This window comes from Blennius ocellaris, assembly GCF_963422515.1.
Source record: "Blennius ocellaris genome assembly, chromosome: 13".
Lineage (NCBI taxonomy): Eukaryota > Metazoa > Chordata > Actinopteri > Blenniiformes > Blenniidae > Blennius > Blennius ocellaris.
The window spans coordinates 1,401,180-1,418,869 of NC_137662.1; the positions used below are offsets into that span (position 1 = coordinate 1,401,180).

Genomic DNA, 17,690 nt, shown 5'->3' on the forward strand with positions numbered 1-17,690 from the left:
TAGGAGAGCAGTAGAAGTTAGGAGAGCAGAATTTAGGGGAGAAGCAGGAGTTAGAACAGCAGGAGTTAAGAGAGCAGTAGGAGTTAGGAGAGCAGGAGTTAGGAGACCAGTAGAAGTTAGGAGAGCAGAATTTAGGGGAGAAGCAGGAGTTAGAACAGCAGGAGTTAAGAGAGCAGTAGGAGTTAGGAGAGCAGTAGGAGTTAGGAGAGCAGTAGGAGTTAGGAGAGCAGTGGGAGTTAGGATACCAGGAGTTAGAAGAGCATGAGTTAGGAGAGCAGTAGGAGTTAGGAGACCAGTAGGAGTTAGGAGACCAGTAGGAGTTAGGATACCAGGAGTTAGGAGAGCAGTAGGAGTTAGGAGACCAGTAGGAGTTGGAGAGCAGGAGTTAGAAGAGCAGTAGGAGTTAGGAGAGCAGGAGTTAGGAGAGCAGTAGGAGTTAGGAGAGCAGTAGGAGTTAGGAGAGCAGTGGGAGTTAGGACAGCAGGAGTTAGGAGAGCAGTAGAAGTTAGGAGAGCAGAATTTAGGGGAGAAGCAGGAGCTAGAACAGCAGGAGTTAGGAGACCAGTAGGAGTTAGGATACCAGTAGGAGTTAGGATACCAGGAGTTAGGAGACCAGTAGGAGTTAGGATACCAGGAGTTGGAGAGCAGTAGGAGTTAGGAGAGCAGGAGTTAGGAGAGCAGTAGGAGTTAGGAGAGCAGGATTTAGGAGAGCAGTGGGAGTTAGGATACCAGGAGTTAGGAGAGCAGTAGGAGTTAGGAGACCAGTAGGAGTTGGACAGCAGGAGTTAGGAGAGCAGTAGGAGTTAGGAGAGCAGTAGGAGTTAATAGACCAGTGGGAGTTAGGATACCAGGAGTTAGGAGAGCAGTAGGAGTTAGGAGAGCAGGAGTTAGGAGAGCAGTGGGAATTAGGATACCAGGAGTTAGGAGAGCAGTAGGAGTTAGGAGACCAGTAGGAGTTGGAGAGCAGGAGTTAGGAGAGCAGTAGGAGTTAGGAGAGCAGTGGGAGTTAGGATACCAGGAGTTAGGAGAGCATGAGTTAGGAGAGCAGTAGGAGTTAGGACAGCAGGAGTTAGGAGAGCAGTAGGAGTTAGGAGAGCAGGAGTTAGGAGAGCAGTGGGAGTTAGGACAGCAGGAGTTAGGAGAGCAGTAGAAGTTAGGAGAGCAGAATTTAGGGGAGAAGCAGGAGTTAGAACAGCAGGAGTGAAGAGAGCAGTAGGAGTTAGGAGAGCAGGAGTTAGGAGAGCAGTAGGAGTTAGGAGAGCAGTAGGAGTTAGGAACATGTAGCGACCGAACATCGCGTAGTGACTGAACATCGTGTAGCGTGTAGAGACCGAACATCGTGAAGCGTGTAGAGACCGAGCATCATGTGGCGTGTAGAGGCCGAGCATCGTGTAGCGTGTAGAGACCGAACATCGTGAAGCGTGTAGAGAACGAACATCGTGTAGTGTGTAGAGACCGAACATCGTGTAGCGTGTAGAGACCGAACATCGTGTAGCGTGTAGAGACCGAACATCGTGAAGCGTGTAGAGACCGAACATCGTGTAGTGTGTAGAGACCGAGCATCGTGTAGTGTGTAGAGACCGAACATCGTGTAGCGTGTAGAGACCGAACATCGTGAAGTGTGTAGAGACCGAACATCGTGTAGTGTGTAGAGATCGAGCATCGTGTAGTGTGTAGAGACCGAACATCGTGTAGCGTGTAGAGACCGAACATCGTGTAGCGTGTAGAGACCGAACATCGTGAAGCGTGTAGAGACCGAACATCGTGTAGTGTGTAGAGACCGAACATTGTGTAGCGTGTAGAGACCGAACATCGTGAAGCGTGTAGAGACCGAACATCGTGTAGTGTGTAGAGACCGAACATCGTGTAGTGTGTAGAGACTGAACATCGTGAAGCGTGTAGCGACCGAGCATCGTGTAACGTGTAGAGACCGAACATTGTGTAACGTGTAGAGACCGAACATCGTGAAGCGTGTAGAGACCGAACATCGTGTAGTGTGTAGCGACCGAACATCGTGTAGTGTGTAGCGACCGAACATCATGTAGTGTGTAGCGACCGAACATCGTGTAGTGTGTAGAGACCGAACATCGTGTAGTGTGTAGAGACCGAACATCGTGTAGCGTGTAGAGACCGAACATCGTGTAGCGTGTAGAGACCGAACATCGTGAAGCGTGTAGAGACCGAACATCGTGTAGTGTGTAGAGACCGAACATCGTGTAGCGTGTAGAGACCGAACATCGTGTAGCGTGTAGTGACCGAACATCGTGAAGCGTGTAGAGACCGAACATCGTGTAGTGTGTAGAGACCGAACATCGTGTAGCGTGTAGAGACCGAACATCGTGAAGCGTGTAGAGACCGAACATCGTGTAGTGTGTAGAGACCGAACATTGTGTAGCGTGTAGAGACCGAACATTGTGTAGTGTGTAGAGACCGAACATCGTGTAGTGTGTAGAGACTGAACATCGTGAAGCGTGTAGCGACCGAGCATCGTGTAACGTGTAGAGACCGAACATTGTGTAACGTGTAGAGACCGAACATCGTGAAGCGTGTAGAGACCGAACATCGTGTAGTGTGTAGCGACCGAACATCGTGTAGTGTGTAGTGACCGAACATCGTGTAGTGTGTAGCGACCGAACATCGTGTAGTGTGTAGAGACCGAACATCGTGTAGTGTGTAGAGACCGAACATCGTGTAGCGTGTAGAGACCGAACATCGTGTAGCGTGTAGAGACCGAACATCGTGTAGTGTGTAGAGACCGAACATTGTGTAGCGTGTAGAGACCGAACATTGTGTAATGTGTAGCGACCGAACATCATGTAGCGACCGAACATCGTGTAGTGTGTAGCGACCGAACATCGTGAAGCGTGTAGAGACCGAACATCGTGTAGTGTGTAGCGACCGAACATCATGTAGCGACCGAACATCGTGTAGCGTGTAGAGACTGATGTAGCAACCGTACATGGTGTAACGTGTAGCAACCGAACATGGTGTAGCGATTGAACATCGTGTAGCGTGTAGAGACCGATGTAGCAACCGAACATGGTGCAACGTGTAGCAACCGAACATCATGTAGCGATTGAACATCATGTAGCGTGTAGAGACCGATGTAGCAACCGAACATGGTGTAACGTGTAGCAACCGAACATGGTGTAGCGATTGAACATGTTGTAGCGACCGAACATGGTGTAGCAACCGAACATCGTGTAGCGACCGAACATCGTGTAGCGTGTAGAGACCGATTTAGTAACCGAACATGGTGCAACGTGTAGCAACCGAACATGTTGTAGCGACCAAACATCATGTAGTGTTCGAACATTGTGTAGCAACCGGACATTGTGTAGCAGCGGAGCATCCTGTCTCGACCGAACATCATACAGCGTGTAGCGACCAAACGTCGTACAGCGTGCAGTGTCAGAACATCGTTGTTCATGTTTGGTCGCCAGTTTCTTTCATTTCTATTTCTATTATCAGCATCACTGTTGTTGCACATGACATTTTGCTGCATGGCCAGTTATCTTGGATTACTGCTGTGACTGCAGGTAATCTAGGGATTACAGTCCCGGTGGTGTTCTCACCTGGACAGGCCGATGTGTCGGCTGACAGCGTCCCACTGGGAACAGTTGTCTCCGATGGCGGCATCCAGAGGAGGGTAGGTGTACAGAGTGGTCTGGAAGCAGACGTGAGCCACGATGAACAAGAAGCTGGTGCCCAAGAGCGCCTTGATGAACCGGCCCGTGTGACCTGGAGGACCAAGACACCAGAGTGAACAGAGTCCACTGCACCCCTGTGTGTGTGTGTGTGTGTGTGTGTGTGTGTGTGTGTGTGTGTGTGTGTGTGTGTGTGTGTGTGTGTGTGTGTGTGTGTGTGTGTGTGTGTGTGTGTGTGTGTGTGTGTGTGTGTGTGTGTGTGTGTGTGTGTGTGTGTGTGTGTGAAATGAAGCACAAACACATTCTCAGATCATATAAATGAGAAATATTTTCAATCATTTTCTTCTTTAACTGACGTGAGAACTAAAGTTCAGCAGCAGCTTGGAACCTGCCAGAGGGAAGAGGGATGGAGCAACGGAGGGATGGAGCGATGGAGGGATGGAAAGACTGAGGGACGGCGGGATGGAGCGATGGAGGGATGGAGCGACGGAGGGATGGAGTGACGGAGCGATGGAGGGACGGAGTGATGGAGGGACAGAGGGACATCAGGGTGGAGCAATAGAGGGATGGAGGGACGGAGGGATGGTAGAATGGAGGGACGGAGTGATGGAGGGACAGAGGGATGAAGCGACAGAGGGACAGCAGGATGGGGCAATAGAGGGATGGAGGGACGGAGGGATGGTAGAATGGAGGGACAGAGGGATTAAGGATGGGGGATGGAAGGATGGAAGGATGGAGTGATGGAGGGATTGAGTGATGGAGGGATGGAGGAATGAAGCGATGGAGAGATGGAGAGATGTCTTACCTCTGATGGTGTGTTTGTTGGGGCAGATGAACCATGGCAGCAGCAGCAGGAACAGGAAGTAAACCAACGACAGGACGTTGAAGCGGAAGAGACAAGCTGCAAAGACACCGAGAGATTTCAGACCAAGGTCATACATTGAGATAGATAGATAGATAGATAGATAGATAGATAGATAGATAGATAGATAGATAGATAGATAGATAGATAGATAGATAGATAGGTAGATAGATAACTTTATTCATCCCCGAAGGGAAATTGTTTTGTTGCAGCATTCTGGTACCTAGGAATGTTGTAAAATACAATAGAATAGAATATAAAAGTAAAAACATAAAAATATAAAATATAAAAATATCTGGGTAGGACATAAAATATCTGGGTAGGACATACATTTAGTAAAACACAGAACGGAACATGGGCACTTAGAAATAAGCATGAGTAATTATATTGAGGCTCTGACGGAGGTCAACGAGTTAAAAAGTCTTATTGCCGTGGGGAGGAACGACTTCCTGTAACGTTCCTTCAAGCAGCGGGGTTGAATCAGTCTATTGCTGAATTTACACTTCACACACCGAGCACACATCTGTCTGGAGAACCAACATCTGTCTGGAGAACCAACATCTGTCTGGGGAACCAACATCTGTCTGGGGAACCAACGTCTTTCCAAAGAACCAACATCTGTCTGGAGAACCAACATCTGTCTGGGGAACCAACATCTGTCTGGAGAACCAACGTCTGTCTGGGGAACCAACATCTGTCTGGGGAACCAACATCTGTCTGAGGAACCAACGTCTTTCCAAAGAACCAACATCTGTTTGGAGAACCAACATCTGTCTGGGGAACCAACATCTGTCTGGAGAACCAACGTCTGTCTGGGGAACCAACATCTGTCTGGGGAACCAACATCTTTCCAAAGAAACAACATCTGTCTGTTAAACCAACATCTGTCTGTAAAACCAACATCTGTCTGGAGAACCGACATCTGTGTGGGGAACCAACATCTGTCTGGAGAACCTACATCTGTCTGGAGAACCAACATCTCTCTGGGGAACCAACATCTGTCTGGAGAACCAACATCTGTCTGGGGAACCAACATCTGTCTGCGGAACAACATCTGTTTGGAGAACCAACATCTGTCTGGGGAACCAACGTTTTTCCAAAGATCCAACATCTGTCTGGAGAACCAACGTCCTTCTGGAGAACCAACATGTGTCTGGAGAACCAACATCTTTCTGGAGAACCAACGTCTGTCTGGGAACCAACATCTGTCTGGAGAACCAACATCTGTGTGGGGAACCAACATCTGTCTGGAGAACCAACATCTGTCTGGGGAACCAACATCTGTCTGGGGAACCAACATCTGTCTGGAGAACCAACATCTGTCTGGGGAACCAACATCTGTCTGGGGAACCAACATCTGTCTGGGGAACCAACGTCTTTCCAAAGAACCAACATCTGTCTGGAGAACCAACATCTGTCTGGGGAACCAACATCTGTCTGGAGAACCAACGTCTGTCTGGGGAACCAACATCTGTCTGGGGAACCAACATCTGTCTGAGGAACCAACATCTGTCTGGGGAACCAACATCTGTCTGGGGAACCAACGTCTTTCCAAAGAACCAACATCTGTCTGGGAACCAACATCTGTCTGGGGAGCCAACATCTGTCTGGGGAACCAACATCTTTCCAAAGAACCAACATCTGTCTGGAGAACCAACATCTGTCTGGAGAACCAACATCTCTCTGGGGAACCAACATCTGTCTGGAGAACTAACATCTGTCTGGGGAACCAACATCTGTCTGCAGAACAACATCTGTCTGGAGAACCAACATCTGTCTGGGGAACCAACATTTTTCCAAAGATCCAACGTCTGTCTGGAGAACCAACGTCCTTCTGGAGAACCAACATGTCTCTGGAGAACCAACGTCTTTCTGGAGAACCAACGTCTGTCTGGGAACCAACATCTGTCTGGAGAACCAACATCTGTCTGGGGAACCAACGTCTTTCCAAAGAACCAACGTCTGTCTTGGGAATCAACGTCTGTCTGGAGAACCAACATCCGTCTGGAGAACCAACATCTGTCTGGGGAACCAACATCTGTCTGCGGAACAACATCTGTCTGGAGAACCAACATCTGTCTGGGGAACCAACATCTTTCCAAAGAACCAACGTCTGTCTTGGGAATCAACGTCTTTCCAAAGAACCAACATCTGTCTGGAGAACCAACGTCCTTCTGGAGAATCAACATTTGTCTGGAGAACCAAAATCTGTCTGGGGAACCAACATCTTTCCAAAGAACCAGCATCTGTCTGGAGAACCAAGGTCTTTCTGGAGAAACAACATCTGTCAGGAGAACCAACATCTTTCTGGACAACCAACACCTTTCTGGAGAATGAACATCTGTCTGGAGAACCAACGTCTTTCTGGAGAGCCAACATCAGTCTGGAGAACCAACATCTTTCTGGACAATCAACACCATTCTGGAGAACCAACATATGTCTGGAGAACCAACGTCTTTCTGGAGAACCAACATTTGTCTGGAGAACCAACGTCCTTCTGGAGAACCAACATCTGTCTGGGGAACCAACTTCCTTCTGGAGAACCAGCATTTGTCTGGAGAACCAAAATCTGTCTGGGGAACCAACGTCTTTCCAAAGAACCAGCATCTGTCTGGAGAACCAAGGTCTTTCTGGAGAAACAATATCTGTCAGGAGAACCAACATCTTTCTGGACAACCAACACCTTTCTGGAGAACCAACATCTGTCTGGAGAACCAACGTCTTTCTGGAGAGCCAACATCAGTCAGGACAACCAACGTCTTTCTGGAGAACCAACATCAGTCTGGAGAACCAACATCTTTCTGGACAACCAACACCATTCTGGAGAACCAACATCTGTCTGGAGAACCAACGTCTTTCTGGAGAACCAACATTTGTCTGGAGAACCAAAATCTGTCTGGGGAACCAACGTCTTTCCAAAGAACCAACATCTGTCTAGAGAACCAACGTCCTTCTGGAGAACCAACATCTGTCTGGAGAACCAACATCCTTCTGGAGAACCAACATCTGTCTGGGGAACCAACGTCTTTCCAAAAAACCAACATCTGTCTGGAGAACCAACGTCCTTCTGGAGAACCAACATCAGTCTGGAGAACCAACATCTTCTGGACAACCAACACCTTTCTGGAGAACCAACATCTGTCTGGAGAACCAATGTCTTTCTGGAGAACCAACATCAGTCTGGAGAACCAACATCTTTCTGGAGAACCAACACCAGTCAGGAGAACCAACGTCTTTCTGGAGAACCAACATCAATCTGGAGAACCAACATCTTTCTGGACAACCAACACCTTTCTGGAGAACCAACACCTGTCTGGAGAACCAACGTCTTTCTGGACAACCAACACCTTTCTGGAGAACCAACATCTGTCTGGAGAACCAATGTCTTTCTGGAGAACCAACATCAGTCTGGAGAACAAACATCTTTCTGGAGAACCAACATCAGTCAGGAGAACCAACATCTTTCTGGACAACCAACACCTTTCTGGAGAACCAATGTCTTTCCAAAAAACCAGCATCTGTCTGGAGAACCAAGGTTTTTCTGGAGAACGAACATCTGTCTGGGGAACCAAGGTCTTTCCGGAGAAACAACATCTTTCTGGAGAACCAACGTCTTTCTGGAGAAACAACATCTGTCAGGAGAACCAAGGCTTTTCTGGAGAACGAACATCTGTCTGGGGAACCAAGGTCTTTCTGGAGAAACAACATCTGTCTGGAGAACCAACATCTTTCTGGAGAACCAACGTCTTTCTGGAGAAACAACATCTGTCAGGAGAACCAAGGTTTTTCTGGAGAACCAACATCTGTCTGGGGAACCAAGGTCTTTCTGGAGAAACAACATCTGTCTGGAGAACCAACATCTTTCTGGAGAACCAATGTCTTTCTGGAGAAACAACATCTGTCAGGAGAACCAAGGTTTTTCTGGAGAACCAACATCTGTCTGGGGAACCAAGGTCTTTCTGGAGAAACAACATCTGTCTGGAGAACCAAGGTTTTTCTGGAGAAACAACATCTGTCTGGAGATCCAAGGTTTTTCTGGAGAAACAACATCTGTCTGGAGAACCAACATCTTTCTGGAGAACCAACGTCTTTCTGGAGAAACAACATCTGTCTGGAGAACCAAGGTTTTTCTGGAGAAACAACATCTGTCTGGAGATCCAAGGTTTTTCTGGAGAAACAACATCTGTCTGGAGAACCAACATCTTTCTGGAGAACCAACGTCTTTCTGGAGAAACAACATCTGTCAGGAGAACCAAGGTTTTTCTGGAGAACGAACATCTGTCTGGGGAACCAAGGTCTTTCTGGAGAAACAACATCTGTCTGGAGAACCAACATCTTTCTGGAGAACCAACGTCTTTCTGGAGAAACAACATCTGTCAGGAGAACCATGGTTTTTCTGGAGAACCAACATCTGTCTGGGGAACCAAGGTCTTTCTGGAGAAACATCTGTCTGGAGAACCAACATCTTTCTGGAGAACCAACGTCTTTCTGGAGAAACAACATCTGTCAGGAGAACCAAGGTTTTTCTGGAGAACCAACATCTGTCTGGGGAACCAAGGTTTTTCTGGAGAAACAACATCTGTCTGGAGATCCAAGGTTTTTCTGGAGAAACAACATCTGTCAGGAGAACCAACATCTCAGAGGGTGAGACAGAGAGTGGTTGGTGGTGGTCAGAGGGTGAGACAGAGAGTGGTTGGTGGTGATCAGAGGGTGAGACAGAGAGTGGTTGGTGGTGGTCAGAGGGTGAGACAGAGAGTGGTTGGTGGTGGTCAGAGGGTGAGACAGAGAGTGGTTGGTGGTGGTCAGAGGGTGAGACAGAGAGTGGTTGGTGGTGGTCAGAGGGTGAGACAGAGAGTGGTTGGTGGTGGTCAGAGGGTGAGACAGAGAGTGGTTGGTGGTGGTCAGAGGGTGAGACAGAGAGTGGTTGGTGGTGGTCAGAGGGTGAGACAGAGAGTGGTTGGTGGTGGTCAGAGGGTGAGACAGAGAGTGATGTGGTTTCTATTCTTTCTTTCAGGAAACCACAAGCCAACAGAACTTCACTCACACATCTGTTCATCCGCTGTACTTTCACCTGGAAATCTGTTTCTACACTTCTGGTTTGATTTACTCCAGTATGGGGTTCAATTTGTGGCAAAATTCTGAGCTAGCAATGGGGAAACTTTGAGTGTAGAAAACAGAATTATTTGAGTGAGCGCACAAATAGTATTTTAAGGAAAAACTTAAATTGCACAAAGACAAACTTAAGATTGAGCAATCAAAAATAATTTCTGTGGACAGATTGTTCCTCTGTGCAGACAGACAGCAGCTCAAACAATCCAAAGGTGACAGACACAGGGTAAGAAAATTAGCTTAATCTCTTTTTTTTTGTTTGGGGTCTCTGAAATCTTCCATTTTCATTTGGAAGATTTCCCAAAGATAAAGATGTGAGGAAGAAGAGGGGTGTGGCTTCAGATGGAGCATTTTAATCTTCAACAGGACAAGCTGCTTGTTTCTGTAGCCTTTATTTAGACGGAATAACCACATTAATCTCTTCTCCAAGTGTTTCCTGGAGAGCTGGGGGTCTGATGCTCAGGGACCCCCAGGGGAGGTGGGGGGGGGGGACCAGAGGACCCGGAGGTTCTCTCTCTCTCTCTCTCTCTCTCTCTCACACACACACACACACACACACACTGTGGAATGGATTTCCTGACTCACTACTCCGCGTTTCATTGAGACCCGCCTCCGTTCAGGAAATCCATTCCACAGTTTGCAGAGCAGCGGCAGGGAAACACGTGGAGTTATTTCAGCAGACACACATTCATGGATTGGAAATCTTCGCAGGTTGAATTGGAAAAAATATCAAAATATCACACAAAAAAAAAAACTACGAGCCCGTTGGGGCAAGGTGGGCAGATGATGTAGTTGCCCGAGCAAAGCTTTTAGCCCCGGACGTTCAAACAAGCCTTAATGTCGAGCCCTGAGAGTGATAAATTAAAAATTCGGACATGAAACCGGTTTTAAGAGGATATTAACCGGACCAAAAGCATTTTAATCGGTAACGTACATCCGACGTACATCCGACGTATTTCACAATCACTGCTCCCTGAAATGTGACTTTTTAACAAAACAATCTTACAGAAATCCAAACCATCCGTGTGCACTGGGCATTATAATTGCTCATATTATACTTTGAGAGTTTTGCTCTTGATCTGCCCCACATGGAAAGAACCTATATGAGGATATATGCACATATATGAAACCTATATGCAGCATATATGCACATATATGACCATATATATGCTCCATATATGCACATATATGACAATATATATGCTGCATATGTGCACATATATGCACATATATGCTGCATATATGCACATATATGACAATATATATGACAATATATATGCTGCATATATGGAAAGTCCCACATGGACAGAACCTATATAAACATATATGTTTTAATATAGGTTTTGATATAGGTTTTGAATATATGTGACATATATAAAATTGGCCATTTTCCTATATTTTATGCACATATATGGACCTATATGCACAGATAGGTACATATTTTTATATATATATATATAGCTCAGGAGACCCTGGTTCGATTCCCGCTACCCACATGGAAAGAACCTATATGAGGATATATGCACATATATGAAACCTATATGCAGCATATATGCACATATATGACAATGTATATGCTGTATATATGCACATATATGCACACATAAATGCTGCATATATGCACATATATAACCATATATATGCTGCATATATGCACATATATGCACATATATGCAGCATATATGCACATATATGATGCATATATGCACATATATGACCATATATATGCTGCATATATGCACATATATGCACATATATGCTGCATATATGCTGCATATATGCACATATATATGCACATATATGACAATATATATGCTGCATATGTGCACATATATGCTGCATATATGCACATATGTGACAATATATATGACAATATATATGCTGCATATATGGAAAGTCCCACATGGACAGAACCTATATAAACATATATGTTTTAATATAGGTTTTGAATATATGTGACATATAAAAAATTGGCCATTTTCCTATATTTTATGCACATATATGGACCTATATGCACAGATAGGTACATATTTTTATATATAAATATATAGCTCAGGTGGCAAGGCAACAGACTGGTGCACGGGAGACCCTGGTTCGATTCCCGCTAGGGTCACTGAGCAAATAACAGCATCCGGTGTGGGCCCACATGGAAAGAACCTATATAAAGGTTAGGATATATGTGGCATATATAAAATTGGCCATTTTCCTATATTTTATGCACATATATGTACATATATGTGTGCATACATGGGCACATATAGGTGTGCATATATGCGCATATAGGTGTGCATATATGGGCACATGTAGGTGTGCATATATGTACATATATGTACATATATGTATATAACATATAGGAAAACGGCCAATTTTATATATGTCACATATATGCCAAACCTATATCAAAACCTATATTAAAACATATATGTTTATATAGGTTCTTTCCATGTGGGAGCAAATAACAGCATCCAGTGTGGGCCCACATGGAAAGAACCTATATAAAGGTTAGGATATATGTGGCATATATAAAATTGGCCATTTTCCTATATATTATGCACATATATGTACATATATGTGTGCATACATGGGCACATATAGGTGTGCATATATGCGCATATAGGTGTGCATATATGGGCACATATAGGTGCACATATAGGTGTGCATATATGGGAACATATAGGTGTGCATATATGGGAACATATAGGTGTGCATATATGTGCATATAGGTGTGCATATATGGGCACATATAGGTTTGCATATATTGGAACATATAGGTGTGCGTATATGCGCATATAGGTTTGGAATATATGTGACATATATAAAATTGGCCGTTTTCCTATATGTTATGTACATATATGTACATATATGTGTGCATACATGCGCATATAGGTTTGGCATATATGTGACATATATAAAATTGGCCGTTTTCCTATATGTTATATACATAAATGTGTGCATACGTGCGCACATATATGTATATAACATATATGTCACATATATGCCAAACCTATATCAAAACCTATATTAAAACATATATGTTTATATAGGTTCTTTCCATGTGGGGCAACAACGAAAATGGCCAAGTGAAATCCAACCTAGCTAAATCGAGCCATGCTAAGTCTCGAATGTCTCCTTAGCCACCCCAACATGGCTGGCTTTAGAAACCAAGTCTGCCTCTCCTGTGTCACTGAAAGCTCTAGCACATGCTCCCATCCATACATTCGTCCATTTCAACCTATAAACAACCTGAGAGCAAGGAGCACTTGTAGGATGTGGGTTCAGTTTAATCAACACTTTGCTCTGCAGTCAATATCTGCTCATGCTCCACTGGCTGCAAACCGTATTTTGACACCTCCCTAACAGACGATCCTTTCCTGATTTGGTCCAATTTGGGAATTATACATTTCACAAGACATTTGCATCTTTTCAGCAGCTCTTTTTCACTCTTTTTCACTTCCTAAACACCAGTTTTATTACGTATTTACAGGCCCGCAGTTTTGCTTGCAGCACAGTTCCAGGGTTTCCCAACCTGCCCTGTGGTACTCCTTTAGATAGATAAGCCTATGTCATGTTGAGAAGGCACAATTTCACTTATATAGAGAGTAGAGAGCTTTATTCCTCCCCAGGGGGAAACACAAATATATAGAACCAAATCCAGGCGTTGCACACACAGTCTCTTAATTCTGTAAGATCCCTCTGGAATGAAGATGTGGGGATGGAGATACCAGACCAGCTTGGGACAGACATAATAAACAGAGCCCATAAATCTTCAGTTTGTGCAAGGCATGGTCTTTTTCAATGTAAGCTGATATACTGTACCAACTATACAAAAGCACGATTAGCTAATATTTATAAAAACGTGTCCCCATCATGTGATGATGTCAGCAGTTACCAGCTAGCATGATTCAATCTTTCTGGCTCCATCCTTCCCTCTGTGAATCCTGGACAGATAGTTCCGATACTGTCGGTGGTTGTAGGGAGGCAAACAAAGCCAAATGCACTGTGTGCTCTGATTGGTATTTCTCCTCAAGCCCCACAGAGGAGTTCTAGCATGTACACTCTCCTGGCTGGACGGCTCACACCGATCACCTGGACGTCCAGTCCACCTCCCTCTCACACACACTGGACAAGAGACACACTATATTTCATTCAACTGGAAACGATCCAGCTTTCAACTCAGCATCGGTATCGACTTCCAATATGAACGTAATTCACAGATCGGAAATTTCAGATCCAACCTGCATCTGCTGAAACCTCACAACCGCAGACCAGGTGGAACCACATCAGCCCAGGACCTCCATGTCCAGCATGTCCCCCTCCATCATGGTCTGAGACAAGTCCCCCAGCATGTCCCCCTCAATCATGGTCTGAGACCAGCCCCCCAGCATGTCCCCCTCAATCATGGTCTGAGACCAGCCCCCCAGCATGTCCCCCTCCATCATGGTCTGAGACCAGCCACCCAGACTCCAGTCTCCACCTGACTGCTCCTCATCCTCATCAGGGTCTCCACCTGACTGCTCCTCATCCTCATCAGGGTCTCCACCTGACTGCTCCTCATCCTCATCAGGGTCTCCACCTGACTGCTCCTCCTCATCCTCATCAGGGTCTCCACCTGACTGCTCCTCATCCTCATCAGGGTCTCCACCTGACTGCTCCTCCTCGTCCTCATCAGGGTCTCCACCTGACTGCTCCTCCTCATCCTCATCAGGGTCTCCACCTGACTGCTCCTCCTCGTCCTCATCAGGGTCTCCACCTGACTGCTCCTCCTCGTCCTCATCAGGGTCTCCACCTGACTGCTCCTCATCCTCATCAGGGTGTCCACCTGACTGCTCCTCGTCCTCATCAGGGTCTCCACCTGACTGCTCCTCCTCATCCTCATCAGGGTCTCCACCTGACTGCTCCTCCTCGTCCTCATCAGGGTCTCCACCTGACTGCTCCTCCTTGTCCTCATCAGGGTCTCCACCTGACTGCTCCTCATCCTCATCAGGGTCTCCACCTGACTGCTCCTCCTCGTCCTCATCAGGGTCTCCAACTGACTGCTCCTCCTCGTCCTCATCAGGGTCTCCACCTGACTGCTCCTCCTCATCCTCACCAGGGTCTCCACCTGACTGCTCCTCGTCCTCATCAGGGTCTCCTCCTGACTGCTCCTCATCCTCATCAGGGTCTCCACCTGACTGCTCCTCATCCTCATCAGGGTCTCCACCTGACTGCTCCTCCTCGTCCTCATCAGGGTCTCCACCTGACTGCTCCTCCTCATCCTCATCAGGGTCTCCACCTGACTGCTCCTCCTCATCCTCATCAGGGTCTCCACCTGACTGCTCCTCCTCATCCTCATCAGGGTCTCCTCCTGACTGCTCCTCGTCCTCATCAGGGTCTCCACCTGACTGCTCCTCGTCCTCATCAGGGTCTCCACCTGACTGCTCCTCCTCATCCTCATCAGGGTCTCCACCTGACTGCTCCTCGTCCTCATCAGGGTCTCCACCTGACTGCTCCTCCTCGTCCTCATCAGGGTCTCCACCTGACTGCTCCTCCTCGTCCTCATCAGGGTCTCCACCTGACTGCTCCTCGTCCTCATCAGGGTCTCCACCTGACTGCTCCTCCTCGTCCTCATCAGGGTCTCCACCTGACTGCTCCTCATCCTCATCAGGGTCTCCACCTGACTGCTCCTCATCCTCATCAGGGTCTCCACCTGACTGCTCCTCCTCATCCTCATCAGGGTCTCCACCTGACTGCTCCTCATCCTCATCAGGGTCTCCACCTGACTGCTCCTCATCCTCATCAGGGTCTCCACCTGACTGCTCCTCCTCATCCTCATCAGGGTCTCCACCTGACTGCTCCTCATCCTCATCAGGGTCTCCACCTGACTGCTCCTCCTCGTCCTCATCAGGGTCTCCACCTGACTGCTCCTCCTCATCCTCATCAGGGTCTCCACCTGACTGCTCCTCCTCGTCCTCATCAGGGTCTCCACCTGACTGCTCCTCCTCGTCCTCATCAGGGTCTCCACCTGACTGCTCCTCATCCTCATCAGGGTGTCCACCTGACTGCTCCTCGTCCTCATCAGGGTCTCCACCTGACTGCTCCTCCTCATCCTCATCAGGGTCTCCACCTGACTGCTCCTCCTCGTCCTCATCAGGGTCTCCACCTGACTGCTCCTCCTTGTCCTCATCAGGGTCTCCACCTGACTGCTCCTCATCCTCATCAGGGTCTCCACCTGACTGCTCCTCATCCTCATCAGGGTCTCCACCTGACTGCTCCTCCTCGTCCTCATCAGGGTCTCCAACTGACTGCTCCTCCTCGTCCTCATCAGGGTCTCCACCTGACTGCTCCTCCTCATCCTCACCAGGGTCTCCACCTGACTGCTCCTCGTCCTCATCAGGGTCTCCTCCTGACTGCTCCTCATCCTCATCAGGGTCTCCACCTGACTGCTCCTCATCCTCATCAGGGTCTCCACCTGACTGCTCCTCCTCGTCCTCATCAGGGTCTCCACCTGACTGCTCCTCCTCATCCTCATCAGGGTCTCCACCTGACTGCTCCTCCTCATCCTCATCAGGGTCTCCACCTGACTGCTCCTCCTCATCCTCATCAGGGTCTCCTCCTGACTGCTCCTCGTCCTCATCAGGGTCTCCACCTGACTGCTCCTCCTCGTCCTCATCAGGGTCTCCACCTGGCTGCTCCTCGTCCTCATCAGGGTCTCCACCTGACTGCTCCTCCTCATCCTCATCAGGGTCTCCACCTGACTGCTCCTCGTCCTCATCAGGGTCTCCACCTGACTGCTCCTCCTCGTCCTCATCAGGGTCTCCACCTGACTGCTCCTCCTCGTCCTCATCAGGGTCTCCACCTGACTGCTCCTCCTCATCCTCATCAGGGTCTCCACCTGACTGCTCCTCCTCATCCTCATCAGGGTCTCCACCTGACTGCTCCTCCTCGTCCTCATCAGGGTCTCCACCTGACTGCTCCTCCTCGTCCTCATCAGGGTCTCCACCTGACTGCTCCTCCTCGTCCTCATCAGGGTCTCCACCTGACTGCTCCTCCTCATCCTCACCAGGGTCTCCACCTGACTGCTCCTCGTCCTCATCAGGGTCTCCTCCTGACTGCTCCTCATCCTCATCAGGGTCTCCACCTGACTGCTCCTCCTCGTCCTCATCAGGGTCTCCACCTGGCTGCTCCTCCTCGTCCTCATCAGGGTCTCCACCTGACTGCTCCTCCTCATCCTCACCAGGGTCTCCACCTGACTGCTCCTCGTCCTCATCAGGGTCTCCACCTGACTGCTCCTTCACGTCCTCATCAGGGTCTCCACCTGACTGCTCCTCCTCATCCTCATCAGGGTCTCCACCTGACTGCTCCTCCTCATCCTCATCAGGGTCTCCACCTGACTGCTCCTTCTCGTCCTCATCAGGGTCTCCACCTGACTGCTCCTCCTCATCCTCATCAGGGTCTCCACCTGACTGCTCCTCCTCGTCCTCATCAGGGTCTCCACCTGACTGCTCCTCCTCATCCTCATCAGGGTCTCCACCTGACTGCTCCTCCTCATCCTCATCAGGGTCTCCACCTGACTGCTCCTCGTCCTCATCAGGGTCTCCACCTGACTGCTCCTCCTCATCCTCATCAGGGTCTCCACCTGACTGCTCCTCCTCGTCCTCACCAGGGTCTCCACCTGACTGCTCCTCCTCGTCCTCATCAGGGTCTCCACCTGACTGCTCCTCCTCGTCCTCACCAGGGTCTCCACCTGACTGCTCCTCCTCGTCCTCATCAGGGTCTCCACCTGACTGCTCCTCCTCGTCCTCATCAGGGTCTCCACCTGACTGCTCCTCCTCATCCTCACCAGGGTCTCCACCTGACTGCTCCTCCTCGTCCTCATCAGGGTCTCCACCTGACTGCTCCTCCTTGTCCTCATCAGGGTCTCCACCTGACTGCTCCTTCTCGTCCTCATCAGGGTCTCCACCTGACTGCTCCTCCTCGTCCTCATCAGGGTCTCCACCTGACTGCAGTTTGTTGTCGTAACCCCCTTGTCTTCATGGATGAATCCTAGTATTCAGTGTCCGGGGCAGATGACAGACAGCATGTGTGGGGTGTGG

The 17,690-nt window shown here is 48.3% G+C and overlaps 1 protein-coding gene across 4 annotated transcripts in view; it reads right to left on the reverse strand.

Annotated features, from left to right (window-relative positions):
• Positions 1-17,690, reverse strand: part of piezo1 (piezo type mechanosensitive ion channel component 1 (Er blood group)) — a 218,743-nt gene that overhangs the window by 187,284 nt on the left and 13,769 nt on the right. For all 4 annotated transcript variants that reach the window (XM_080507823.1, XM_080507825.1, XM_080507824.1 and 1 more), the window contains exons 2-3: positions 4,453-4,548; positions 3,576-3,741 (exon numbers count right to left, since the gene is read on the reverse strand). In XM_080507823.1, the coding sequence (XP_080363949.1) occupies positions 3,576-3,741; positions 4,453-4,548 (262 nt within the window). The remainder of the gene's footprint in view (positions 1-3,575; positions 3,742-4,452; positions 4,549-17,690) is intronic.